This window comes from Oncorhynchus nerka, linkage group LG22, assembly GCF_034236695.1.
Source record: "Oncorhynchus nerka isolate Pitt River linkage group LG22, Oner_Uvic_2.0, whole genome shotgun sequence".
Classification (NCBI taxonomy): domain Eukaryota; kingdom Metazoa; phylum Chordata; class Actinopteri; order Salmoniformes; family Salmonidae; genus Oncorhynchus; species Oncorhynchus nerka.
The window spans coordinates 4,823,816-4,850,646 of record NC_088417.1 but is presented as its reverse complement, the minus strand read 5'-3'; the positions used below and the strand labels follow the sequence as shown (position 1 = coordinate 4,850,646).

Below are 26,831 nucleotides of genomic sequence, written 5' to 3'. Positions count from 1 at the left end.
ACCTGCTGCTTCCTCCTAACCACATCACATCACAGTATCAACCTGATAGCAGAGTTGGGCTCAATTCAAATTGAGGTCAGTCAATTCAGGAAATAAACTGAAATTGCAATTCAATTATTGAACTAAGTGGCATCCATTTTCATTGATTTCTTAATTAATTGAAAATGAGCTATTTATACATTTAAAAAAAAAAGTTCCTTTAAAAAAAATACAAAAGTTTTAACTTCAAATCCCTTCCTGAATTTGACTGACTTCCAATTGAATAGACCCTCACCCGGCCTGCTATCTCTTTTGCGTAATGCTAAACACACGAAGAAACCTTTATCTGTGCATATGATATTTCTGCAAGTCATTCACATCCATATAGATAGATGATTAAGTAATATAATATAATATTTTTGTTTTTTATTAATATCAGCATGAAAGATAAGCTGGGTGAATATTACTGTATGAGAAGACAACTGCTACAGCTTTCACAGCACTGCTATTGGCTAATTTTATAATACAGTCAGTACTCACTGCTATTGGCTAATTTTATAATACAGTCAGTACTCACTGCTATTGGCTAATTTTATAATACAGTCAGTACTCAAGCATTGTTAGATGAATGAACAGAAACATAATTACCCCTTGGAAAATAAGCTACACAACTTTGTCCCCCCCCCCCCCCCCACCCCACCCACCCCCCTATAATGTTGCCTCTGTCTTCATGGCATGATATACATATTGGGGGTTTGACCCATTTCAATACACATCTATCCAACTTTATTGGGGGTTTGACCCATTTCAATACACATCTATCCAACAGGGAAAATCTAGGTGTTTATACTCAATCTAGTTTTTAAAAATTATTATATATATATTTTTTATTTATTTTTAAAATTTAAATTCCTCGTAAATGATCAATACATGTAATGTGTTAGAATAGTGTTGTCTTCACATAGAGACTCATAGGTCATAGGTCATAGGTCATAGGTTTTTCCCCCATCTTCTTTTTCTAGTTAGTTGGTTATTTCATTTTTTTCTTTTCTTTTCTCGGTACACATCCACACACTCCGTTGCATGTTGTTCCAGGTTGTTGCCAGGATGCAGCGGCGGTCCTGGGGGGGGGGGGGGGGATAGGGGTCGTAGGTGACGGGGAAAGAGTCAGGGGTCATCTCCTTGACGATAGCCTGTTGTATCCACGGCGACCTGAGTGGTGGGTGGTGCCTGAGTTAGTCTGTTCAGTGTCCGTCCTCTCTGACACACACCTCGCTGCTCTGGGGGAACCAATCAGAAAGAGGGAGAAGCAAGATGTTAGAATGGATTCTTACACATGCATCCTTCCTTCCCATCTCCATTGAAATCGTTTCTGATCTAATACATAAGAAGGGATCCTGTCGAGGGACATTATCCATACCTCGAATCCAAGCCATAGAGGCCCTATTCTCCATCCCTCAGAGCCTGGTTCCTTTCAAAGATTCATCCTAGGTTCCTGTTTTTCCTAGCCACCGTGCTTCTACATTACTTGATCTTTGGGGTTTTAGTTTAGGGTTCTGTACAGCACTTTGAGACAACTGATGATTTCAAAAGGGTTTAATAAATAAATGTGATTGATTGAGGCCCTAAACTAACTATTTTCACAATACATCCTTTGATCCTGGAAGGAAATACTGTATTAATACATGTAATGGTTCCTGTAAACGTCAGACCCTTAACCCTGATGCTAACGTTAGACCCTTATCCCTAATGCTAACGTTAGCCCTTAACCCCGATGCTAACGTTAGCCCCTTAACCCTGATGCTAACGTTAGCCCCTTATCCCTAATGCTAACATTAGACCCTTAACCCTAATGCTAACGTTAGACCCTTAACCCTGATGCTAACGTTAGCCCCGTATCCCTAATGCTAACATTAGACCCTTAACCCTGATGCAACGTTAGCCCCGTATACCTAATGCTAACATTAGACCCTTAACCCTAATGCTAACGTTAGGTTAGACCCTTAACCCTAATGCTAACATTAAACCCTTAACCCTGATGCTAACGTTAGCCCCTTAACCCTGAGTCTAACTTCAAGCCCTACCCTTAACCCTAATGTTAGGTCCTACCCATAACCCTAATGTTAACGTTAGCCCTACCCTAATGCTAACATTAGACCCTTAACCCTGATGTTAGGCCTACCTAATGCTAACATTAGACCCTTAACCCTAATGTTAACCTTACCCTTAACCCTAATGTTAGGCCTTACCCTTAACCCTAACATTAGGCCTTACCCATGTTAGGCCCTACCCTTAACCCTAATGTTAGGTCCTTGCCCATAACCCTAATGTTAGGCCTTACCCTTAACCCTAATGTTAGGCCTTACCCTTAACCCTAATGTTAGGCCCTACCCTTAACCCTAATGTTAGGCCTTACCCTTAACCCTAATGTTAGGCCTTACCCATGTTAGGCCTTACCCTTAACCCTAATGTTAGGCCTTACCCTTAACCCTAATGTTAGGCCTTACCCTTAACCCTAATGTTAGGCCCTACCCTTAACCCTACTGTTAGGCCTTACCCTTAACCCTAATGTTAGGCCTTACCCTTAACCCTAATGTTAGGCCCTATGTTAGGCCTTAACCCTAACGTTAATGTTAGGCCTTACCCTTAACCCTAATGTTAGGCCTTACCCTTAACCCTAATGTTAGGCCCTACCCTTAACCCTACTGTTAGGCCCTACCCTTAACCCTAATGTTAGGCCTTACCTTAACAATAACATTAGGCCTTACCCTTAACCCTAACGTTAGGCCCTATCCTTAATAACGTTAGGCCTTACCCTTAACCCTAATGTTAGGCCCTACCCTTAACCCTAATGTTAGGCCTTACCCTTAACCCTAATGTTAGGCCCTACCCTTAACCCTAATGTTAGGCCCTACCCTTAACCCTAATGTTAGGCCCTACCCTTAACCCTAACGTTAGGCCTTACCCTTAACCCTAATGTTAGGCCCTACCCTTAACCCTAATGTTAGGCCCTACCCTTAATAACGTTAGGCCTTACCCTGAACAATAACGTTAGGCCTTACCCTTAACTCTAATGTTAGGCCCTACCCTTAACCCTAATGTTAGGCCTTACCCTTAACCCTAATGTTAGGCCTTACCCTTAACCCTAATGTTAGGCCTTACCCTTAACCCTAATGTTAGGCCCTACCCTTAACCCTAATGTTAGGCCCTACCCTTAACCCTAATGTTAGGCCCTACCCTTAACCCTAACGTTAGGCCCTTACCCTGAACCCTAATGTTAGACCTACCCTTAACCTAATGTTAGGCCCTACCCTTAACCCTAACGTTAGGCCCTACCCTTAACCCTAATGTTAGACCCTACCCTTAACCCTAATGTTAGGCCCTACCCTTAACCCTAATGTTAGGCCCTACCCTTAACCCTAATGTTAGGCCCTACCCTTAACCCTAATGTTAGGCCCTACCCTTAACCCTAACGTTAGGCCTTATCCCTATGTTAGGCCTTACCCTTAACCCTAATGTTAGGCCTTACCCTTAACCCTAATGTTAGGCCCTACCCTTAACCCTAATGTTAGGCCCTACCCTTAACCCTAATGTTAGGCCCTACCCTTAACCCTAACGTTAGGCCCTACCCTTAACCCTAATGTTAGACCCTACCCTTAACCCTAATGTTAGGCCCTACCCTTAACCCTAACGTTAGGCCTTATCCATGTTAGGCCTTACCCTTAACCCTAATGTTAGGCCTTACCCTTAACCCTAACGTTAGGCCTTACCCATGTTAGGCCTTACCCTTAACCCTAATGTTAGGCCTTACCCTTAACCCTAACATTAGGCCTTACCCTTAACCCTAATGTTAGGCCTTACCCTTAACCCTAATGTTAGGCCTTACCCTGAACCCTAACGTTAGGGCCTACCCTTAACAAAAACGTTAGGCCTTACCCTGAACCCTAACGTTAGGCCCTACCCTTAACCCTAATGTTAGGCCCTACCCTTAACCCTAATGTTAGGCCCTACCCTTAATATCGTTAGGCCTTACCCTGAACAATAACGTTAGGCCTTACCCTTAACCCTAACATTAGGCCTTACCCTTAACCCTAATGTTAGGCCTTACCCTTAACCCTAATGTTAGGCCTTACCCTTAACCCTAATGTTAGGCCCTACCCTTAACCCTAATGTTAGGCCCTACCCTTAACCCTAATGTTAGGCCTTACCCTTAACCCTAACGTTAGGCCTTACCCTTAACCCTAACGTTAGGCCCTACCCTTAACCCTAATGTTAGGCCCTACCCTTAATAACGTTAGGCCTTACCCTGAACAATAACGTTAGGCCTTACCCTTAACCCTAACGTTAGGCCCTACCCTTAATAACGTTAGGCCTTACCCTTAACCCTAATGTTAGGCCTTACCCTTAACCCTAATGTTAGGCCTTACCCTTAACCCTAATGTTAGGCCCTACCCTTAACCCTAATGTTAGGCCCTACCCTTAACCCTAATGTTAGGCCTTACCCTTAACCCTAACGTTAGGCCTTACCCTTAACCCTAACGTTAGGCCCTTAACCCTAACGTTAGGCCCTACCCTTAACCCTAATGTTAGGCCCTACCCTTAATAACGTTAGGCCTTACCCTTAACAATGTTAGGCCTTACGTAATGTTAGGCCTTACCCTTAACCCTAATGTTAGGCCCTACCCTTAACCCTAACGTTAGGCCTTACCCTTAACCCTAATGTTAGGCCTTACCCTTAACCCTAATGTTAGGCCTTACCCTTAACCCTAATGTTAGGCCCTACCCTTAACCCTAATGTTAGGCCCTACCCTTAACCCTAATGTTAGGCCCTACCCTTAACCCTAATGTTAGGCCTTACCCTGAACAATAACGTTAGGCCCTACCCTTAATAACGTTAGGCCTTACCCTGAACAATAACGTTAGGCCTTACCCTTAACTCTAATGTTAGACCCTACCCTTAACCCTAATGTTAGGCCCTCTTTTAATGCTTTAGACATTCATCAACCCTTCGTCTATTGACTATACATCTCTCTCTTTCTGTCTCTCTCTTTCTTCCTTTATATCTATCTTTGTATCTGTATATCCCTCAATTCAATTCAAAGGGCTTTATTGGCATGGGACACATATATTTACATTGCCAAAGCAAATGGAATAGACAAACATTGAGAAATAAACAATCAGTAAACATTACACTCACAAAAGTTGTAAAAGAATATAGACATTTCAAATGTTATACTACTGGCTATGTACACTGTTGTAACAGTGTGCAAATAGTTGAAGTATATAAGTGAAAATAATTCAACATAAATATAGGTTGTATTTACAGTGCTGTTCATTTTTCACTGGCTGCCCTGTTCTCATGGCAACAGGCCACAAATCTTGCTGCTGTGATGACACACTTGAGGTATTTCGCCTAACAGATATGGGAGTTTATCAATGGTTGATTTGTTTTTCGAATTCTTTGTGGATCTGTGTAATCTGAGGGAAATATGTCTCTCTAATATGGTCATACATTGGACAGGAGGTTAGGAAGTGCAGCTCCGTTTCCACCTCATTTTGTGGGCAGTGTGGACATAGCCTGTCTTCTCTTGAGAGCCATGTCTGCCTACGGCGGCCTTTCTCAATAGCAAGGCTATGGTCACTGAGTCTGTACAGGTCAATGGGTTCTATAACTGATTCAAGTATTTTTAGCCAGATGCTAATTGGAATGCTGTTTCATGTTCCTTTTGATTGAATAGAAGGCCCTTCTTGCTTTGTCACATCTTTGTGGAAGTTACCTGTGGTGTTGTTGTTTAGGCCGAGGGAGGTTTAGTTTCTAGGGCAACGGTGTCTATATGGAATTTGTATTTGTGGTCTTGGCAAGTGGATCTTTTTTTTGTAACACCATTATTTTTGTCTTATTCACTGTCAGGGTCCAGGTCTGACAGAATCTATGGGGTTCAGGTCAGGGGACTGAGACATTGATTCTGTGGTCAGTGAACCATTTTTCTGTTGATTTTGAGGTGTGCATCGTCCTGCTGGAAGATCCAACCACGACCCAGTTTAAGCTTCCTGGCAGAAGCCGTCAGGTTTTGATTTAATATCTGCTGGTACTTGATGGAGTCCATGATATCATGTATCCTAACTGTCGCGACTCCCACCGAAGGTGGCTCCTCTTCCTGTTCGGGAGGCGCTCGGCGGTCGTCGTCACCGGTCTACTAGCCGCCACCGATCCCCTTTTCCTTTTCTGTTAGTTTTGTCTTATTGGTTGCACCTGTTTCTTGTTTGGTTAGGGCTATTTAAGCCGGTTAGGCCCGCCTGCTTTTGTGCGGGTTTGTTCCTCTGTTGGTTTTGTGGATGTGCATTTTTATCTGATTTTCTTCGGACTGTTTGGGTCCTGTTTTTTGGGTCAGTTGTAGGCGCCTGGTGTTTTTGGGTCAGTTGTAGGCGCCTGGTGTTTTTGGGTCAGTTGTAGGCGCCAGGTGTTTTTGGGTCAGTTGTAGGCGCCTGGTGTTTTTGGGTCAGTTGTAGCCGCCTGGTGTTTTTGGGTCAGTTGTAGGCGCCTGGTGTTTTTGGGTCAGTTGTAGGCGCCTGGTGTTTTTGGGTCAGTTGTAGCCGCCTGGTGTTTTTGGGTCAGTTGTAGGCGCCTGGTGTTTTTGGGTCAGTCAGTTGTAGCCGCCTGGTGTTTTTGGGTCAGTCAGTTGTAGGCGCCTGGTGTTTTTGGGTCAGTTGTAGGTGCCTGGTGTTTTTGGGCCAGTTGTAGGCGCCTGGTGTTTTTGGGCCAGTTGTAGGCGCCTGGTGTTTTTGGGCCAGTTGTAGGCGCCTAGAACCCGACCATAGAACCCGGTCCCATTGAAACTCTATGTTGGACTCATCTGACCATAGAACCCGGTCCCATTGAAACTCTATGTTGGTCTCATCTGACCATAGAACCCGGTCTCCACTAGCGCTGACCTTATGACCTCTGGATCTAACGGTCTCCACTAGCGCTGACCTTATGACCTCTGGATCTAACGGTCTCCACTAGCGCTGACCTTATGACCTCTGGATCTAACGGTCTCCACTAGCGCTGACCTCTGCACTGGAGGTGGAGTTTGCGAATAAACCTGTCATTCACCCTTCACTAACCCCCCCCCAATGCGCTTTCTCTCAGCTTGCGTCAACCAAATGGCATCCTAATCCCTATTCAGTGCACTACATTTGACCAGACCCCTATGGGATAGGTGCCGTTTGGGACGTCAAGGTAGGCCTCCTCAGTGTGTACTGGGTCTGGGTCAAGGAGATGGATAACCCCTGTGGCCTAGTTCTGGTGTTGAGCCAGAAAACAAGTGTCTGCATCCCAAATGGCACCCTATTCCCTATATAGTGCACTACTTTAGACCAGAGCCCTATGGCTCCATGTTCCCTATAGAGTTCACTACTTTAGACCAGAGCCCTATGGCTCCATGTTCACCAAGCCTCGTTAATCACCAACCCCCTCGATAATCACCAACCCCTCGATAATCACCAAGCCTCGATAATCACCAACCCCCTCGATAATCACCAAGCCTCGATAATCACCAAGCCTCGATAAACACCAACCCCCTCGATAATCACCAAGCCCCTCGATAATCACCAACCCCCTCGATAATCACCAACCCCCTCGATAAACACCAAGCCTCGATAATCACCAAGCCTCGATAAACACCAACCCCTCGATAATCACCAAGCCCCTCGATAATCACCAACCCCCTCGATAATCACCAACCCCTCGATAAACACCAAGCCTCGATAATCACCAAGCCTCGATAATCACCAAGCCCTCGATAATCACCAAGCCTCGATAATCACCAAGCCCCTCGATAATCACCAACCCTCGATAATCACCAAACCCAACCCCTCGATAATCACCAACCCCTCGATAATCACCAACCCCTCGATAATCACCAACCCCTCGATAATCACCAACCCCTCGATAATCACCAAGCCTCGATAATCACCAAGCCTCGATAATCACCAAGCCTCGATAATCACCAACCCCTCGATAATCACCAAGCCCCTAATCACCAAGCCTCGATAATCACCAAGCCTCGATAATCACCAACCCCTCGATAATCACCAAGCCTCGATAATCACCAAGCCTCGATAATCACCAACCCCTCGATAAACACCAACCCCCTCGATAATCACCAACCCCCTCGATAATCACCAAGCCTCGATAATCACCAAGCCTCGATAATCACCAAGCCTCGATAATCACCAAGCCTCGATAATCACCAAGCCCCTCGATAATCACCAAGCCCCTCGATAATCACCAAGCCTCGATAATCACCAAGCCTCGATAATCACCAAGCCTCGATAATCACCAACCCCCTCGATAATCACCAAGCCTCGATAATCACCAAGCCTCGATAATCACCAAGCCTCGATAATCACCAAGCCTCGATAATCACCAAGCCTCGATAATCACCAACCCCCTCGATAATCACCAAGCCTCGATAATCACCAAGCCTCGATAATCACCAACCCCCTCGATAATCACCAAGCCCCTCGATAATCACCAAGCCTCGATAATCACCAACCCCCTCGATAATCACCAACCCCCTCGATAATCACCAAGCCTCGATAATCACCAACCCTCGATAATCACCAACCCCCTCGATAATCACCAACCCCCTCGATAATCACCAACCCCCTCGATAATCACCAAGCCTCGATAATCACCAAGCCTCGATAATCACCAACCCCTCGATAATCACCAAGCCTCGATAATCACCAACCCCTCGATAATCACCAAGCCTCGATAATCACCAAGCCTCGATAATCACCAACCCCTCGATAATCACCAACCCCCGATAATCACCAACCCCTCGATAATCACCAAGCCTCGATAATCACCAACCTCTCGATAATCACCAAGCCTCGATAATCACCAACCCCTCGATAATCACCAAGCCTCGATAATCACCAACCCTCGATAATCACCAACCCCTCGATAATCACCAAGCCTCGATAATCACCAACCCCTCGATAATCACCAACCCTCGATAATCACCAACCCCTCGATAATCACCAAGCCTCGATAATCACCAACCCTCTCGATAATCACCAAGCCTCGATAATCACCAACCCCCTCGATAAACACCAAGCCTCGATAATCACCAACCCCCTCGATAATCACCAAGCCTCGATAATCACCAAGCCTCGATAATCACCAAGCTCGATAATCACCAACCCCTCGATAATCACCAACCCCTCGATAAACACCAACCCCCTCGATAAACACCAACCCCCTCGATAATCACCAACCCCTCGATAATCACCAACCCCTCGATAATCACCAACCCCCTCGATAAACACCAAGCCTCGATAATCACCAACCCCCTCGATAATCACCAAGCCTCGATAATCACCAAGCCTCGATAATCACCAAGCCTCGATAATCACCAACCCCCTCGATAATCACCAAGCCTCGATAATCACCAAGCCTCGATGTGAAGGAGCACAATACCATCATCTCATCATTCATCTAGTGGAAATGTCAAAAACCTATTTCTGTTTTCATTTTTTGTCTTTATGTACTGATGGACGTTCTAGACCTACTGCTGCATTGGCCTATAGGCTCTGAGTTCCATGCTGTCATGTCTTTAGTCACCAGAGGATGGTGTAATGGGGTGTCCACATGGTAGAGGATGGTGTAATGGGGTGTCCACATGGTAGAGGATGGTGTAATGGGGTGTCCACATGGTAGAGGATGGTGTAATGGGGTGTCCACATGGTAGAGGATGGTGTAATGGGGTGTCTAGAGGATGGTGTAATGGGGTGTCCACATGGTAGAGGATGGTGTAATGGGGTGTCTAGAGGATGGTGTAATGGGGTGTCCACATGGTAGAGGATGGTGTAATGGGGTGTCTAGAGGATGGTGTAATGGGGTGTCCACATAGCAGAGGATGGTGTAATGGGGTGTCCACATGGTAGAGGATGGTGTAATGGGGTGTCCAGAGGATGGTGTAATGGGGTGTCCACATGGTAGAGGATGGTGTAATGGGGTGTCTAGAGGATGGTGTAATGGGGTGTCCACATGGTAGAGGATGGTGTAATGGGGTGTCTAGAGGATGGTGTAATGGGGTGTCCACATAGCAGAGGATGGTGTAATGGGGTGTCCACATGGTAGAGGATGTTGTAATGGGGTGTCTAGAGGATGGTGTAATGGGGTGTCCACATGGTAGAGGATGGTGTAATGGGGTGTCTAGAGGATGGTGTAATGGGGTGTCCACATGGTAGAGGATGGTGTAATGGGGTGTCTAGAGGATGGTGTAATGGGGTGTCCACATAGCAGAGGATGGTGTAATGGGGTGTCCACATGGTAGAGGATGGTGTAATGGGGTGTCTAGAGGATGGTGTAATGGGGTGTCCACATGGTAGAGGATGGTGTAATGGGGTGTCCAGAGGATGGTGTAATGGGGTGTCCACATGGTAGAGGATGGTGTAATGGGGTGTCCACATGGTAGAGGATGGTGTAATGGGGTGTCTAGAGGATGGTGTAATGGGGTGTCCACATGGTAGAGGATGGTGTAATGGGGTGTCTAGAGGATGGTGTAATGGGGTGTCTAGAGGATGGTGTAATGGGGTGTCTAGAGGATGGTGTAATGGGGTGTCCACATGGTAGAGGATGGTGTAATGGGGTGTCCACATGGTAGAGGATGGTGTAATGGGGTGTCTAGAGGATGGTGTAATGGGGTGTCTAGAGGATGGTGTAATGGGGTGTCCACATGGTAGAGGATGGTGTAATGGGGTGTCTAGAGGATGGTGTAATGGGGTGTCCACATGGTAGAGGGTGGTGTAATGGGGTGTCTAGAGGATGGTGTAATGGGGTGTCCACATGGTAGAGGATGGTGTAATGGGGTGTCCACATGGTAGAGGATGGTGTAATGGGGTGTCTAGAGGATGGTGTAATGGGGTGTCCACATGGTAGAGGATGGTGTAATGGGGTGTCCACATGGTAGAGGATGGTGTAATGGGGTGTCCACATGGTAGAGGATGGTGTAATGGGGTGTCTAGAGGATGGTGTAATGGGGTGTCCACATGGTAGAGGATGGTGTAATGGGGTGTCTAGAGGGTGGTGTAATGGGGTGTCCACATGGTAGAGGATGGTGTAATGGGGTGTCCACATGGTAGAGGATGGTGCAATGGGGTGTCCACATGGTAGAGGATGGTGTAATGGGGTGTCCACATGCTAGAGGATGGTGTAATGGGGTGTCCACATAGTAGAGGATGGTGTAATGGGGTGTCCACATGGTAGAGGATGGTGTAATGGGGTGTCCACATGGTAGAGGATGGTGCAATGGGGTGTCCACATGGTAGAGGATGGTGCAATGGGGTGTCTAGAGGATGGTGTAATGGGGTGTCCACATGGTAGAGGATGGTGTAATGGGGTGTCCACATGGTAGAGGATGGTGTAATGGGGTGTCTAGAGGATGGTGCAATGGGGTGTCTAGAGGATGGTGTAATGGGGTGTCCACATGGTAGAGGATGGTGTAATGGGGTGTCCACATGGTAGAGGATGGTGTAATGGGGTGTCCACATGGTAGAGGATGGTGTAATGGGGTGTCCACATAGCGGAGGATGGTGTAATGGTATTAGTAGAACATTTAATTTCATGTCTTTACTATAAATATATATATAATGACATTGCACGCACATGGACGCCCACATAGGAAGTCCCGTGAAAAAGAAAACCGTGCCATGAAAATCAAACGCCTGATTCCTTCTGGCGTCGTTCCTGGAGGGCGACACGGAAGGTTCCGTGGAAGGAACCATGTGCTTCCCACAGTGGAGTGGTTGTGTCTGTGACTGCTTGGCCCATGACCAGACTCTGGTGTAGTGGTGACAGACAGATAACCATCATGCAAAGCGTTAGGCAGCCAGCGGCGGGGCATGGGGAGGAAAGGTGCGGGGGAGGGGCATGGGGAGGAGAGGTGCGGGGGGAGGGGCATGGGGAGGAGCGGTGCCGGGGAGGGGCATGGGGAGGAGAGGTGCGGGGGAGGGGCATGGGGAGGAGAGGTGCGGGGGAGGGGCATGGGGGGGGTGGGGGGAGGGGCATGGGGAGGAGAGGTGGGGGAGGGGCATGGGGAGGAGAGGTGCGGGGAGGGGCATGGGGAGGAGAGGTGCGGGGAGGGGCATGGGGAGGAGAGGTGCGGGGAGGGGCATGGGGAGGAGAGGTGCGGGGGAGGGGCATGGGGAGGAGAGGTGGGGGGAGGGGCATGGGGAGGAGAGGTGCGGGGAGGGGCATGGGGAGGAGAGGTGCGGGGGAGGGGCATGGGGAGGAGAGGTGGGGGGAGGGGCATGGGGAGGAGAGGTGGGGGGGGGCATGGGGAGGAGAGGTGGGGGGGGCATGGGGAGGGGCAGGTGGGGGGCATTGGGAGGAGAGGTGGGGGAGGGGCATGGGGGGGCAGGGAGGAGGTGGGGGGGAGGGGTGGGGAGGAGGGGTGGGGGAGGAGAGGTGGGGGGAGGGGCATGGGGAGGAGAGGTGGGGGGAGGGGCAGGTGGGGGGGGGGCATGGGGAGGAGAGGTGGGGGGGGAGAGGTGGGGGAGGGGCATGGGGAGGAGAGGTGGGTTCTATGTAAATGCAGAGCGGAGTAGTGGACACGCAGCTACCCACGCACGCACGCACGCACGCACGCACACACGCACACACACACACACACAGCCTGTGACATTTAAAGGACAAATCTCCATTCTGTTAGATTGAATCGAGAAATTCATATTACTATACATCTCTCTGTCTCTCTGTCTCTATCTCTCTTTGTCTTTCTCCCTCTATCTCTCTCTCTCTGTCTGTCTCTCTCTCTCTTTGTCTTTCTCTCTCTCTCTGTCTCTATCTCTCTCTCTATGTCTTTCTCTCTCTCTCTTTGTCTTTCTCTCTCTCTATGTCACAATTGCATGTCTCTCTCCCTGCCTGTCTCTCTCCCTCTCTGTCTCTCTCCCTGCCTGTCTCTCTCCCTGCCTGTCTCTCTTCCTCCCTGTCTCTCTCCCTGCCTGTCTATCTCCCTGCCTGTCTCTCTCCCTCTCTGTCTCTCTCCCTGCCTGTCTCTCTCCCTGTGATGGCAATGTGAATGCACAAATATACTGTGGCGAGATCGTGAGGCCCCTCTTTTTGAAGGTATCGGTGACCACTAGTGTCTCATTATAGATGCTCCGTGTTTTACCTTGATAGGGCCGTCCACCGTGTCCAGTCCCTGTTCCGACAGCTGTTTCAAGGCACTTAGAGCAGCCTGCAGAGGGAGAGAAGAACAGATGACCCAGTGAGACAGGGAGGGAGAGAGACAGGCAGGGAGAGAAGAACAGATGACCCAGTGAGACAGGCAGGGAGAGAGACAGGGAGGGAGAGAGACAGAGAGGGAGAGAGACAGAGAGGGAGAGAGACAGGCAGGGAGAGAGACAGGCAGGGAGAGAGACAGGCAGGGAGAGAGACAGGCAGGGAGAGAGACAGGCAGGGAGAGAAGAACAGATGACCCAGTGAGACAGGGAGGGAGAGAGACAGGGAGGGAGAGAGACAGGCAGGGAGAGAGACAGGGAGGGAGAGAGACAGGCAGGGAGAGAGACAGGGAGGGAGAGAGACAGGCAGGGAGATAGACAGGCAGGGAGAGAGACAGGGAGGGAGAGAGACAGGCAGGGAGAGAGACAGAGAGGGAGAGAGACAGGCAGGGAGAGAGACAGGCAGGGAGAGAGACAGGCAGGGAGAGAGACGGGCAGGGAGAGAGACAGGGAGGGAGAGAGACAGGGAGGGAGAGAAACAGGCAGGGAGAGAGACATGGAGGGAGAGAGACAGGGAGAGACGGAGACAGGGAGGGAGAGAGACAGGGAGAGACGGAGACAGGGAAGGAGAGAGACAGGCAGGGAGAGAGACAGGGAGGGAGAGAGACAGGGAGGGAGAGAGACAGGGAGGGAGAGAGACAGGGAGGGACTGAATGTCACCCTTCAGCTGCTTTTCAAATAACACTTAGTCTGAGAAACCCAATGGCAACAGGACACTAACCCTTCTCCCTTCTAACACTAACACTTAGACCCCCCACACACACACACACGTTTCCATGGCATTTCCATTGTTTGGGTCAAGTTCCATTTACCAAATCTATTGACAGAACTACACTACATGACATCATGATCCACCGATGTCAGCCATCTGGACACAACTAAAATACAAAAAAAAAAAACACATTTAGTGTCGCAATAAATAACCTGATTTATTTTCCCATGGATGGAATGCTATCTGGGGGTACTTAACCAACGCTCATTCTATTACCATGAATCCAGAATCCCTTTTACAATCACAAACACACAGAATGAGATGAGAGCCGTGCAGAGCTGTCTGTAATGAACTATTCTGTCCATCAGCTGTCTTTAATGAACTATTCTGGCCATCAGCTGTCTGTAATGAACTATTCTGGCCATCAGCTGTCTGTAATGAACTATTCTGTCCATCAGCTATCTGTAATGAACTATTCTGGCCATCAGCTATCTGTAATGAACTATTCTGTCCATCAGCTGTCTGTAATGAACTATTCTGGCCATCAGCTATCTGTAATGAACTATTCTGGCCATCAGCTGTCTGTAATGAACTAGTCTGTCCATCAGCTGTCTGTAATGAACTAGTCTGTCCATCAGCTGTCTGTAATGAACTAGTCTGTCCATCAGCTATCTGTAATGAACTAGTCTGTCCATCAGCTGTCTGTAATGAACTAGTCTGTCCATCAGCTATCTGTAATGAACTATTCTGGCCATCAGCTGTCTTGGACACAACCAGACATTCTCTGTCTGGACAGTGGACATCTGATCTGACACCTGAAACAACCAGACATTCTCTGTCTGGACAGTGGACATCTGATCTGACACCTGAAACAACCAGACATTTTCTAGACACATGATGCATCAATGTAGGACTAAGTGGGCCAAACTGGACTGGACTGAGCTGAGTGTAACCAGGCCAAGCTGGACTGGACTGAGCTGAGTGTAACCAGGCCAAACTGGACCGATCTGATCCTACCAGGCTGCTGATCCCTGACAGACTCTTGAGATGAGGTCCAGATGTACCCCCCACCTTCTATCTCCTCCCTCTCTCTGTCTCCTAAGAGGAGGAGGAAGGGAGAGGGAGGGAGAGAGAGGGAGATTAAATAAATCTGCTGAGATGACAGTACCAGGTCCCACTGGGCAGCCCCCACATCACCACCCCTACCATACCCCCTAAACCCCCACACCCCAACCCTAGACCTAACCCCCGCCCCAAAACCACCCCTAAACCCCCAAATTCCTACCCCCATACCTACACTACCGTCATTGCAGAGAAAGGTGGTTGGGAAAAAGAGAATGAGAGAGAAAAATGAGTGAGGGAATCCCCAAAAACACAGACAGACTCTGTATATATTTGAGTGAAAAGTGAGATCTGAAGAACTCTCTCTATCTCTCTCTCTCTCCCCCCTCTCTCTTGTCTCTTTCTCTCTCTCTCTCACTGACTCCTCCCCTCCCCGCCCTTTCCTTTCCTCCTCTCCCTTTCCTTTCCTCCTCTCCCTTTCCTCCCCTCCTCTCCCTTTCCTTTCCTCCTCTCCCTTTCCTCCCCTCCTCTCCCTTTCCTTTCCTCCTCTCCCTTTCCTTTCCTCCTCTCCCTTTCCTTTCCTTTCCTCCTCTCCCTTTTCTTTCCTCCTCTCCCTTTCCTTTCCTCCTCTCCCTTTTCTTTCCTCCTCTCCCTTTCCTTTCCTCCTCTCCCTTTTCTTTCCTCCTCTCCCTTTCCTCCCCTCCTGTCCCTTTTCTTTCCTCCTCTCCCTTTCCTTTCCTCCTCGCCCTTTCCTTTCCTCCTCTCCCTTTCCTCCTCTCCCTTTCCTCCCCTCCTCTCCCTTTCCTTTCCTCCTCTCTCTTTCCTTTCCTCCTCTCCCTTTCCTCCTCTCTCCCTTTCCTTTCCTCCTCTCCCTTTCCTCCTCTCCCTTCCCTTTCCTCCTCTCCCTTTTCTTTCCTCCTCTCCCTTTCCTTTCCTCCTCTCCCTTTCCTCCTCTCCCTTTCCTTTCCTCCTCTCCCTTTCCTCCTCTCCCTTTCCTTTCCTTTCCTCCTCTCCCTTTCCTTTCCTCCTCTCCCTTTCCTTTCCTCCTTCCCCTCCTTTCCTTTCCTCCTCTCCCTTTTCCTTTCCTCCTCTCCCTTTCCTTTCCTCCTCTCCCTCCCCCTTTCCTTTCCTCCTCTCCTTTCCTTTCCTCCTCTCCCTTTCTTTCCTCCTCTCCCTTTCCTTTCCTCCTCTCCCTTTCCTTTCCTCCTCTCCCTTTTCTTGCCTCCTCTCCCTTTCCTCCCCTCCTCTCCCTTTTCTTTCCTCCTCTCCCTTTCCTTTCCTCCTCGCCCTTTCCTTTCCTCCTCTCCCTTTCCTCCCCTCCTCTCCCTTTCCTTTCCTCCTCTCCCTTTCCTTTCCTCCTCTCTCTTTCCTTTCCTCCTCTCCCTTTCCTCCTCTCCCTTTCCTTTCCTTTCCTCCTCTCCCTTTCCTTTCCTCCTCTCCCTTTCCTCCTCTCCCTTCCCTTTCCTTTCCTCCTCTCCCTTTTCTTTCCTCCTCTCCCTTTCCTCCCCTCCTCTCCCTTTCCAAACTGTAATCCCTACCTGTTTCCAGCTGTAATCTCAAAATGTCCCATTGTCCCTGTTCCCAAGAACTCCAAAGCAACCTGCCTAAACGACTATGGCCAGCACATCCGTATTATGAAGTGCTTTGAAAGGCTGGTAAAGACACACATCAACACCATCATCCCAGACACCCTGGACCCACTCCAATTCACATACTGCCCCAACAGATCCACAGATGATACAATCTCTATTGTACTGAACACTGCCCTTACCCACCGGGAGATGCTCAAAGGCTGCTTCGCATGTTTATAGACTACATATCAGCGTTCAACACCATAGTCTCCTCCAAGCTGGGGAACCTGGGACTGAACCTCTTCTTCTGTAACTGGATTCTGGACTCCCTGATCAGCCCCCCCCCCCCCTAGGCAACAACATGTCTGCCGAGCTGACCCTCAACACGGGGGCCCCTCAGGGGTGTGTGTTTAGTCCCCTCCAAGCTGGGGAACCTGGGACTGAACCTCTTCTTCTGTAACTGGATCCTGGACCCCCCCCCAGGTGTTGAGGGTAGGCAACAACATGTCTGCCACGTTGACCCTCAACACGGGGGCCCCTCAGGGGTGTGTGTTTAGTCCCCTCCTGTACTCCCTGTTCACCCATTACTACGTGGACACACACGACTCCCAACGCCATCAAGTTTGATGGTAGGCCTGACGATGGTAGGCCTGATCACCGATGGCGATGAGACAGCCTACAGGGAGGAGGTCAGAGACTTGGCAGAGGCTCTCCCTTAACGTCAGCAAGACAAAGGACCTGATCGTGGACTACAGGAACGGAGGGCCGAGCAACGCCCCTGTTCACATCGAAGGGGCTGTAGAGGAGCGGGTTGAGAGCTTCAGGTTCCTCTGTGTCCACATTACTAAAGAGTTAGCATGGTTTACAAACACCAACACAGTCGTGAAGAGGGTACGACAGCGCCTCTTAACCTCAGGAGGCTGAAAATATTTGGCATGGGGCCCTCGGATCCTCAAAAAATTCTACGGCTGCACCATCGGAGCATCCTGACTGGCTGCATCACCGCTTGGTATGGCAAATGCACCACCCTCGACCGCATAGCACTACTGAGGGTGGTGCGGACAGGCCAGTACATAAGGAGGGGTTTGTCCCCTAAGTAAACAGCCAGAACCCAATAGGAGGGGGTTTGTCCCCTAAGTAAACAGCCAGAACCCAATAGGGGGGGGTTTGTCCCCTAAGTAAACAGCCAGAACCCAATAGGAGGGGGTTTGTCCCCTAAGTAAACAGCCAGAACCCAATAGGAGGGGGTTTGTCCCCTAAGTAAACAGCCAGAACCCAAGAGGAGGGGGTTTGTCCCCTAAGTAAACAGCCAGAACCCAATAGGAGGGGTTTGTCCTCTAAGTAAACAGCCAGAACCCAAGAGGAGGGGGTTTGTACCCAGCCAGAACCCAATAAGTAAACAGCCAGAACCCAAGAGGAGGGGTTTGTCCCAGAACCCAATAAGTAAACAGCCAGAACCCAAGAGGAGGGGGTTTGTCCCCTAAGTAAACAGCCAGAACCCAATAGGAGGGGTTTGTCCCAGAACCCAATAGGAGGGGTATACAGCCAGAACCCAAGAGGAGGGTTTGTCCCCTAAGTAAACAGCCAGAACCCAAGAGGAGGGGTTTGTCCCTAAAACAGCCAGAACAATAGAGGGGTTTGTCCCCTAAGTAAACAGCCAGAACAGCCAGAACCCAATAGGAGGGGTTTGTCCCCTAAGTAAACAGCCAGAACCCAATAGGAGGGGGTTTGTCCCCTAAGTAAACAGCCAGAACCCAATAGGAGGGGGTTTGTCCCCTAAGTAAACAGCCAGAACCCAATAGGAGGGGGTTTGTCCCCTAAGTAAACAGCCAGAACACAAGAGGAGGGGGTTTGTCCCCTAAGTAAACAGCCAGAACCCAATAGGAGGGGTTTGTCCTCTAAGTAAACAGCCAGAACCCAAGAGGAGGGGGTTTGTCCCCTAAGTAAACAGCCAGAACCCAATAGGAGGGGGTTTGTCCCCTAAGTAAACAGCCAGAACCCAATAGGAGGGGTATACAGCCAGAACCCAAGAGGAGGGGTTTGTCCCCTAAGTAAACAGCCAGAACCCAAGAGGAGGGGTTTGTCCCCTAAGTAAACAGCCAGAACCCAATAGGAGGGGTTTGTCCCCTAAGTAAACAGCCAGAACCCAATAGGAGGGGGTTTGTCCCCTAAGTAAACAGCCAGAACCCAAGTAAACAGCCAGAACCCAATAGGAGGGGTTTGTCCCTAAGTAAACAGCCAGAACCCAATAGGAGGGGGGTTTGTCCCCTAAGTAAACAGCCAGAACCCAATAGGAGGGGTTTGTCCCCCAGAACCCAACATAAGTAAACAGCCAGAACCCAATAGGAGGGGTTTGTCCCCTAAGTAAACAGCCAGAACCCAATAGGAGGGGTTTGTCCCCTAAGTAAACAGCCAGAACCCAACATTGTCCCCAGCCAGAACCCAAGAGGGGTTTGTCCCCTAAGTAAACAGCCAGAACCCAAGAGGAGGGGTTTGTCCCCTAAGTAAACAGCCAGAACCCAATAGGAGGGGTTTGTCCCCTAAGTAAACAGCCAGAACCCAAAACAGCCAGAACCCCATAGGAGGGGTTTGTCCCCTAAGTAAACAGCCAGAACCCAATAGGAGGGGTTTGTCCCCTAAACAGCCAAACAGCCAGAAACCCAGAACCCAAGAGGAGGGTAGGAGGGGTTTGTCCCCTAAGTAAACAGCCAGAACCCAATAGGAGGGGGTTTGTCCCCTAAGTAAACAGCCAGAACCCAATATGAGGGGTTTGTCCCCTAAGTAAACAGCCAGAACCCAACAGGGGGGGGTTTGTCCCTAAGTAAACAGCCAGAACCCAAGAGGAGGGGGTTTGTCCCCTAAGTAAACAGCCAGAACCCAAGAGGAGGGGGTTTGTCCCCTAAGTAAACAGCCAGAACCGAATAGGAGAGGTTTGTCCCCTAAGTAAACAGCCAGAACCCAATAGGAGGGGTTTGTCCCCTAAGTAAACAGCCAGAACCCAACATTGTCCCCTAAGTAAACAGCCAGAACCCAACATTGTCCCCTAAGTAAACAGCCAGAATCCAAGAGGAGGGGTTTGTCCCCTAAGTAAACAGCCAGAACCCAACATTGTCCCCAGAACCCAAGAGGAGGGGTTTGTCCCCTAGTAAACAGCCAGAACCCAAGAGGAGGGGGTTTGTCCCCTAAGTAAACAGCCAGAACCCAACATTGTCCCCTAAGTAAACAGCCAGAACCCAAGAGGAGGGGGTTTGTCCCCTAAGTAAACAGCCAGAACCCAATAGGAGGGGGTTTGTCCCCTAAGTAAACAGCCAGAACCCAATAGGAGGGGTTTGTCCCAGAACCCAAGAGGAGGGGTTTGTCCCTAAGTAAACAGCCAGAACCCAATAGGAGGGGTTTGTCCCCTAAGTAAACAGCCAGAACCCAATAGGAGGGGTTTGTCCCCTAAGTAAACAGCCAGAACCCAATAGGAGGGGTTTGTCCCCTAAGTAAACAGCCAGAACCCAATAGGAGGGGGTTTGTCCCAGAACCCAAGTAAACAGCCAGAACCCAATAGGAGGGGTTTGTCCCCTAAGCCAGAACCCAAACAGCCAGAACCCAATAGGAGGGGGTTTGTCCCCTAAGTAAACAGCCAGAACCCAATAGGAGGGGTTTGTCCCCTAAGTAAACAGCCAGAACCCAATAGGAGGGGTTTGTCCCCTAAGTAAACAGCCAGAACCCAACATTGTCCCCCAGAACCCAACATTGTCCCCTAAGTAAACAGCCAGAACCCAAGAGGAGGGGGTTTGTCCCTAAGTAAACAGCCAGAACCCCCTAAGAGGAGGGGGGTTTGTCCCCTAAGTAAACAGCCAGAACCCAACATTGTCCCCTAAGTAAACAGCCAGAACCCAAGAGGAGGGGGTTTGTCCCCTAAGTAAACAGCCAGAACCCATCTGTCCCCTAAGTAAACATCTAACATCTCTAGTGGGTCCTGGACAAACAACCATATATTAGGAGGATGGCGCTAACCCCAAGAGGAGGTTTGTCCCTAAGTAAACAGCCAGAACCCAAGATGGTGATATACAGGCCAGAACCCATCCCTGAAACACAGAACACACCCCTACACACACACACACACACACACAGAACACCCCTAAGTACAACACACACACAGAACACGCACACACACACACACACACATACAGGGGTTTGTCACCTACAAACAGCCAGAACCCAACAGGAGGGTTTGTCCCACACACACACACACACAGTGTGCGCGCGTGTCTGTGTGTGTGTATGTGTAGGTGTGTGTGTGTGCGCGCGTGTCTGTGTGTGTGTGTGCGTGTGTGTGCCGGCTGGACTGACGCATCAACACCAGAGGAGTGTGTTTAGTCTGAAAAGACAGACAGCGATGTGGAAGTGCTCCATCTTTGTCAGAGAGAGGCTAAAATACAAAGAGAAGGAGAGAGGGAGGGAAGGAAGGAGAGATGGAGGGAAGGAAGGAGAGAGGCTAAAATACAAAGAGAAGGAGAGAGGGAGGGAAGGAAGGAGAGAGGCTAAAATACAAAGAGAAGGAGAGAGGGAGGGAAGGAAGGAGAGATGGAGGGAAGGAAGGAGAGAGGCTAAAATACAAAGAGAAGGAGAGAGGGAGAGAAGGAAGGAGAGAGGCTAAAATACAAAGAGAAGGAGAGAGGGAGGGAAGGAAGGAGAGATGGAGGGAAGGAAGGAGAGAGGGAAGGAAGGAGAGATGGAGGGAAGGAAGGAGAGAGGGAAGGAAGGAGAGATGGAGGGAAGGAAGGAGAGAGGGAGGGAAGGAGAGATGGAGGGAAGGAGAGAGGCAGGGAAGGAGAGAGGGAGGGAAGGAAGGAGAGAGGGAAGGAAGGAGAGATGAAGGGAAGGAAGGAGAGATGGAGGGAAGGAAGGAGAGATGGAGGGAAGGAAGGAGAGAGGGAGGGAAGGAGAGAGGCAGGGAAGGAGAGAGGGAGGGAAGGAAGGAGAGAGGGAAGGAAGGAGAGATGGAGGGAAGGAAGGAGAGATGGAGGGAAGGAAGGAGAGAGGGAAGGAAGGAGAGATGGAGGGAAGGAAGGAGAGAGGGAGGGAAGGAGAGAAGGAGGGATGGAAGGAGAGAGGGAAGGAAGGAGAGAGGGAAGGAAGGAGAGATGGAGGGAAGGAAGGAGAGAGGGAAGGAAGGAGAGATGGAGGGAAGGAAGGAGAGATGGAGGGAAGGAAGGAGAGAGGGAGGGAAGGAGAGAGGCAGGGAAGGAGAGAGGGAGGGAAGGAAGGAGAGAGGGAAGGAAGGAGAGATGGAGGGAAGGAAGGAGAGATGGAGGGAAGGAAGGAGAGAGGGAAGGAAGGAGTAATGGAGGGAAGGAAGGAGAGAGGGAAGGAAGGAGAGAGGGAGGGAAGGAAGGAGAGATGGAAGGAAGGAGAGATGGAGGGAAGGAAGGAGAGATGGAGGGAAGGAAGGAGAGAGGGAAGGAAGGAAGGAGAGAGGGAGGGAAGGAGAGAGGGAGGGAGGAAGGAGAGAGAGAGGGAAGGAAGGAGAGTGGGAGGGAAGGAAGGAGAGAGAGAGAGGGAAGGAAGGAGAGTGGGAGGGAAGGAAGGAGGGAGGGAAGGAAGGAGAGATGGAAGGAAGGAGTAATGGAGGGAAGGAAGGAGAGAGGGAAGGAAGGAGAGATGGAGGGAAGGAAGGAGAGAGGGAAGGAAGGAAGGAGAGAGGGAGGGAAGGAGAGAGGGAGGGAAGGAAGGAGAGAGGGAAGGAAGGAGAGATGGAGGGAAGGAAGGAGAGATGGAGGGAAGGAAGGAGAAATGGAGGGAAGGAAGGAGAGAGGGAGGGAAGGAGAGAGGGAGGGATGGAAGGAGAGAGGGAAGGAAGGAGAGATGGAGGGAAGGAAGGAGAAATGGAGGGAAGGAAGGAGAGAGGGAGGGAAGGAGAGAGGGAGGGATGGAAGAAGAGAGGGAGGGAAGGACTGAAGGAGGGATGGAAGGAGAGAGGCAGGGAAGGAGAGAGGGAGGGAAGGAAGGAGAGAGGGAGGGAAGGAGAGAAGGAGGGATGGAAGGAGAGAGGGAGGGAAGGAGAGAGGGAAGGAAGGAGAGCGGGAGGGAAGGAAGGAGAGTGGGAGGGAAGGAAGGAGAGAGGGAGGGAAGGAAGGAGAGAGGGAGGGAAGGAGAGAGGGAAGGAAGGAGAGCGGGAGGGAAGGAAGGAGAGAGGGAGGGAAGGAGAGAAGGAGGGATGGAAGGAGAGAGGGAGGGAAGGAGAGAGGGAAGGAAGGAGAGCGGGAGGGAAGGAAGGAGAGAAAGAGGGAAGGAAGGAGAGTGGGAGGGAAGGAAGGAAAGAGAGAGGGAAGGAAGGAGAGAGGAAGGGAGGGAGGGAAGGAAGGAGAGAGGGAAGGAAGGAGAGATGGAGGGAAGGAAGGAGAGAGGGAAGGAAGGAGAGATGGAGGGAAGATAGGAGAGAGGGAAGGAAGGAGAGAGGGAGGGAAGGAGAGAAGGAAGGAGAGAGGTAAGGAGAGAGGGAGGGAAGGAGAGAAGGAGGGAAGGAGAGAAGGAGGGAAGGAGAGATGAGGGAAGGAGAGAAGGAGGGATGGAGGGAGAGAGTGAGGGAAGGAGAGAGGGAGAGAAGGAGGGATGTAAGGAAGGAGAGATGAGGGAAGGAGGGAAGGAGAGAGGGAGGGAAGGAGAGGGAGGGAAGGAGAGAGGGGGGCGACAGGCCATCACACACCCTCCACCGTCTCTGAAGATCTCTTCCTGAGGAACCCCCCCCTCTCTCTAATCTTCTCCTTCTCTCCTCCCCCTCTTTAGATAACAAACCAGCTTTCACCACCAGCCGGGCCCATCGGCCCTCTTCTCATCTCCTCCACAGACATATTTCAGCCACATACTTCACACATTGGTTCGTTCATTCGTTCATTCGTCTGCCTGCTCGCTGCTCAGTTCAAAGCAGACCAGACTAGGCAAACAGCAGAGGAATGTGTCATGGTCCAGGGATCCACCATCAGCCGCGGCTGACAGACAGGCAGACAGACAGGCAGGCAGACAGACAGGCAGGCAGACAGACAGACAGGCAGGCAGGCAGGCAGGCAGGCAGGCAGGCAGGCAGACAGACAGACAGACAGACAGGCAGGCAGGCAGACAGACAGACAGACAGACAGACAGACAGACAGACAGACAGACAGACAGACAGAAAGACAGGCAGGCAGACAGACAGACAGACAGACAGGCAGGCAGGCAGACAGACAGATAGACAGGCAGGCAGGCAGGCAGGCAGGCAGGCAGGCAGACAGGCAGGCAGGCAGGCAGGCAGGCAGGCAGGCAGGCAGACAGACAGGCAGGCAGGCAGGCAGGCAGGCAGGCAGACAGACAGACAGACAGACAGACAGACAAGCAGACAGACAGACAGACAGACAGACAAGCAGACAGACAGACAGACAAGCAGACAGATAGACAGACAGGCAGACAGACAAGCAGACATACAGGCAGGCAGACAGACAGGGCCCTGGGCTGTATCCCAAATGGCACCCTATTCCCTATTGGCCCTGGTCAAAAGTAGTGCACTACATAGAGGATAGGATGCCATTTGGGACTGGGACACGGAGTCCTGGTCATTTATCCTGGCCTGGACAACTCTAATGGTCACTTCCTTCAGCTGCTTAGCCAAACACAGAGCACTCCCCTGGGAGCACCTATTGGACTGCAGGAGGGATGGAGGGATGGAGAGAGGGAGGGATGGATGGAGGGATGGATAGAGGAAGGGATGGATGGATGGATGGAGAGAGGAAGGGATGGATGGAGGGATGGAGGAGAGGAAGGGATGGATGGAGGGAGGAGGAGAGGAAGGGATGGAGGGATGGAGAGAGGAAGGGATGGATGGAGGGATGGAGAGAGGAAGGGATGGATGGAGGGATGGAGAGAGGAAGGGATGGATGGAGGGATGGAGAGAGGAAGGGATGGATGGAGGGAGGAGGAGAGGAAGGGATGGAGGGATGGAGAGAGGAAGGGATGGATGGAGGGAGGAGGAGAGGAAGGGATGGATGGAGGGATGGAGAGAGGAAGGGATGGATGGAGGGAGGAGGAGAGGAAGGGATGGATGGAGGGAGGAGGAGAGGAAGGGATGGAGGGATGGAGAGAGGAAGGGATGGATGGAGAGAGGAGGAGAGGAAGGGATGGAGGGATGGAGAGAGGAAGGGATGGATGGAGGGATGGAGAGAGGAAGGGATGGATGGAGGGATGGAGAGAGGAAGGGATGGATGGAGGGATGGAGAGATGGAGAGATGGAGAGAGGAAGGGATGGATGGAGGGAGGAGGAGAGGAAGGGATGGAGGGGATGGAGAGAGGAAGGGATGGATGGAGGATGGAGAGAGGGAGGATGGATGGAGAGAGGAAGGGATGGATGGAGGGATGGAGAGAGGGAGGGATGGATGGAGGGATGGAGAGAGGAAGGGATGGATGGAGGGATGGAGAGAGGAAGGGATGGATGGAGGGATGGAGAGAGGAAGGGATGGATGGAGGGATGGAGAGAGGGAGGGATGGATGGAGGGATGGAGAGAGGAAGGGATGGATGGAGGATGGAGAGAGGAAGGGATGGATGGAGGGATGAGAGAGGGAGGATGGATGGAGGGAGGGATGGATGGAGGGATGGAGAGAGGGAGGGATGGATGGAGGATGGAGAGAGGAAGGGATGGATGGAGGGATGGAGAGAGGAAGGGATGGATAGAGGGATGGAGAGAGGAAGGGATGGATGGAGGGATGGAGAGAGGAAGGATGGATGGAGGGATGGAGAGAGGAAGGGATGGATGGAGGGAGGAGGAGAGGAAGGATGGAGGGATGGAGAGAGGAAGGGAGGGATTGAGAGAGGAAGGGATGGATGGAGGGATGGAGAGAGGAAGGGATGGATGGAGGGATGGAGAGAGGAAGGGATGGATGGAGGGAGGAGGAGGGAAGGGATGGATGGAGGGATGGAGAGAGAAGGGATGGATGGAGGGATGGAGAGAGGAAGGGATGGATGGAGGGATGGAGAGAGGAAGGGATGGATGGAGGGAGGAGGAGAGGAAGGGATGGAGGGATGGAGAGAGGAAGGGATGGATGGAGGGATGGAGAGAGGAAGGGATGGATGGAGGGATGGATAGAGAGAGGGAGGGATGGATGGAGAGAGAGAGGGATGGATGGAGAGAGAGAGGGATGGATGGAGGGAGGAGGAGAGGAAGGGATGGAGGGATGGAGAGAGGAAGGGATGGATGGAGGGATGGATGGAGAGAGGAAGGGATGGATGGAGGGATGGATGGAGAGAGAAGGATGGATGGAGGGATGGAGAGAGGAAGGGATGGATGGAGAGATGGAGGGATGGATAGAGAGGGAGGGATGGATAGAGAGAGGGAGGATGGATAGAGAGGGAGGGATGGATGGAGGGAGGGAGGGATTGATAGAGAGAGGGGGATGGATAGAGAGAGGGAGGGATGGATAGAGAGGGAGGATGGATAGAGAGGGAGGGATGGATAGAGAGAGGGAGGGATGGATAGAGAGAGGGGGATGGATAGAGAGAGGGAGGGATGGATGAGAGGGAGGGATGGATAGAGAGGGAGGGATGGATAGAGAGAGGAGGATGGATAGAGAGGGAGGGATGGATAGAGAGAGGGAGGGATGGATAGAGAGAGGGAGGGATGGATAGAGAGGGAGGGATGGATAGAGAGAGGGAGGGATGGATAGAGAGGGAGGGATGGATAGAGAGGGAGGGATGGATAGAGAGAGGGAGGGATGGATAGAGAGGGAGGGATGGATAGAGAGAGGGAGGGATGGATAGAGAGGGAGGGATGGATAGAGAGAGGGAGGGATGGATAGAGAGAGGGGGGATGGAGAGAGAGGGAGGGATAGAGAGAGGGAGGGATGGAGAGAGAGAGGGAGGGATGGATAGAGAGGGAGGGATGGATAGAGAGAGGGAAGGATGGATGGATGGATGGAGAGAGAGGGAGGGATGGAGAGAGGGATGGATGGATGGATGGATGGAGAGAGGGATGGATAGAGAGAGGGAGGGATGGATGGAGAGAGGGAGGGATGGATGGAGAGAGGGAGGGATGGAGAGAGGGAGGGATGGATGGAGAGAGGGAGGGATGGAGAGAGGGAGGGATGGAGAGAGGGAGGGATGGATGGAGGGATGGAGAGGGAGGGATGGAAGGAGACCATCTCTATCTCCATCACTGTCACCAACGACGTTCAAACACACCAGGGAGGTCCTACTGAAGACACAGACCACCAGGGAGGTC

At 51.0% G+C, this 26,831-nt stretch overlaps 1 protein-coding gene across 1 annotated transcript in view; it reads right to left on the bottom strand.

The window, feature by feature from the left end:
* Positions 1–390: 390 nt before the first annotated feature.
* The window catches only part of stau2 (staufen double-stranded RNA binding protein 2), a 546,241-nt gene continuing 519,800 nt past the window's right edge, over positions 391–26,831 (bottom strand). The window contains exons 17-18 of the mRNA XM_065006870.1: positions 13,146–13,211; positions 391–1,259 (exon numbers count right to left, since the gene is read on the bottom strand). Coding sequence (XP_064862942.1) covers positions 1,224–1,259; positions 13,146–13,211 — 102 coding nt within the window. The 3' untranslated portion in view covers positions 391–1,223. The remainder of the gene's footprint in view (positions 1,260–13,145; positions 13,212–26,831) is intronic.